Below are 2,342 nucleotides of genomic sequence, written 5' to 3'. Positions count from 1 at the left end.
AACCACTTAAAAAAAAAAAAAAAAAAAAAAAAAAAAAAAAAAAAAAAAAGATGCATAATATTTTGAGGCTTGAGGTACTAGAAAGGATATTTACTTTGCGGGATGTTCGGAGAGTAATGAAACCAGTAGGAATGAAAACAATACCCATCACCAAAAAGGTGCCAATAACCTGCAAATACCCAAATATTGTGATATGGCATATTACAGAAGAACTCATTACAATAGTTTCAGTTACTCACCCATGCTGGGGTGAGGACAGGTTTACATGCTGGAAGACTCTGCTGTGTAAACTGATATATAGCTGCAAAAAAAAAATCACAAAAGGAAAAATAAGTTATCAGTGAAAAAAATGCAATTCTCTTACCCTTTCTGATTACAATGCATTACGAATCAGTAAGCGCACCCTAGAATCATTAAACAAAGTAAAAGTATGATTCCCATATGACACTACATGGCCTACAATTTCTAGTCTGTCCATCTCCATCTTTAAAACCTATCTAAGGTTATATTCCCATAAGTTTAGTACATTTGACGTCCATTAAAACTCAAAACAGATTACCCCAGAGTTCCAATTCAAGCTGTTGCCCTGAATTCCTTAACGACTTCAATTTTTTTACAAACATCACATACTACAGAATCAAATGTCAAAAAAAAAAAAAAAAAAAAAGCCTACAGAATCAATGTAAAACTTACCTTTATGTGGTCTCGAATTCGATTGAGTTGATTGGGCACCTATCGAAGCTCCAGAGGTACTCCCTTCATCCACATCCATCAATTATAGACTTACAGAAGCCTGCAACCCACATATAAAAGGATCCTGTTTAAGTCCTAATGATGAGACTTAACTCGAAAGATGATACAACAATTAGATATGATGATTCTGAAACTCCTATTATGTGTTTTATGACAAACTAAGATTATGTTTTGATTGATTATGACATATTTATGAGTTTTCTTTAATATTATGATTTTCTTTTCTTCTTCATTCAAGGCTTAAGCCTTGATCAACCTTGAGACGTAAGCCTCACCTCGATTAGGAAAAACGTCTCAGTTCCTAAAATAACATGTATCCAAATGACCTATCAAGTTTTGTAAGTTCGAATATTCTATTGACACAATTTGCCCTCTTTAAGTGATCATCCGACAATAACTTTGAATCTCTTTTTACTTATACAATGTTTTATAGTGAAGAACCCAGAATTACATTTTTATAATCAGCAAAAGATCAATATTGATTACAGAATTACATTTTTATAATCAGCGAAAGATTAATACTAATTCCATCAATTTCAACATCAAAATAAGAAAATAAAACGACCCTAATCAGAATATCGTGCAAAAGCCAGATAGTAAAAGCGTTGTATTTCCACCGTTCATAGATTATGAAAGAACATAAGAACTTCATACACATATAAACCTGAAATTGGAATAAAGATTGAATAGAAAGTTTCAAAAAACAAAAAAACAATTGGGACGTGAAATTACCTCTGGAAGGGGAAGAAGAGAGAAAGAAAGATCTGGGAATTTGAGTTTATGGGTTTTAGCTGCTTTTGGAATGGAAAGAACGAGGAAGGAAAATATAAGATTCGAGGTCTGCAAAACTGAGAAATGAGTGTGTTGTTATTCTTAGCTTTCAGACAGAGCAACTGTATTATTACCAAAGAGAAGAGAAATGGCCGATCAAATAAATAAATAAATAAAATAAAATGCAAAGACAATTCGTGAGTTAGACAAAACAAAACCGGTTGTTGATAATAATTTAATAATTAATAAAATCCTTTTTTTTAATGATTAGTAAAGTCCTCTTTTGTTGTTAATAAATCGACAAAATACCGTTTTAGTGTTTTTTTTTCTTGCAAATTTGTGTAAAAATGGCTGTTTTTTTTGACTTATTGGTAGAAAATGGTTGAAGTTTGTAAAATTAGATAAATAATCTCTTCATCAGTGATAAAGGGATGTCTAGATTGATTTGGTGGTATATCCAATATCATTAAGAATCGGTTTAGACAATGATAAAAAAAATTACTTTATTATAGTACAAATTTTAATAAACATAGTAGTTCTCAATTTTTTATGTCAGGTTAATAATTATGACCATCAATTATTATAATTACCACAGGTAATTGTAAAATCACTATCATGTACTATTAATTACAATAAAAACTGAACGTGTTTTTGTATTTTATCAAAACAAACAATTTTTTTTGTTTTTATTTTTATTTTAAAAAAAAAACTAAGTAATAGTAATGCTACCATGACATGTGAACTTATGAAGGACTTAAGCATTGGTATTCTTTTTTTTCTTTCATTTCTTATGGGTCACCTAGCATTCTTAATTTTGT

General features: G+C 30.1%; 1 protein-coding gene across 1 annotated transcript in view; it reads right to left on the bottom strand.

Annotated features, from left to right (window-relative positions):
* Positions 1-1,625, bottom strand: part of LOC21389356 (putative ALA-interacting subunit 2) — an 11,027-nt gene extending 9,402 nt beyond the window's left edge. Inside the window, exons 1-4 of the mRNA XM_024162255.1 lie at positions 1,486-1,625; positions 694-793; positions 240-301; positions 95-169 (exon numbers count right to left, since the gene is read on the bottom strand). Coding sequence (XP_024018023.1) covers positions 95-169; positions 240-301; positions 694-772 — 216 coding nt within the window. The 5' untranslated portion in view covers positions 773-793; positions 1,486-1,625. The remainder of the gene's footprint in view (positions 1-94; positions 170-239; positions 302-693; positions 794-1,485) is intronic.
* Positions 1,626-2,342: the final 717 nt, after the last annotated feature.

The sequence above is a fragment of the Morus notabilis genome, unplaced genomic scaffold (assembly GCF_000414095.1).
Source record: "Morus notabilis unplaced genomic scaffold, ASM41409v2 Scaffold153, whole genome shotgun sequence".
Classification (NCBI taxonomy): Eukaryota; Viridiplantae; Streptophyta; class Magnoliopsida; order Rosales; family Moraceae; genus Morus; species Morus notabilis.
Note: the sequence above shows the minus strand (reverse complement) of the source record. Positions and strands in the feature narration are given on the sequence as shown.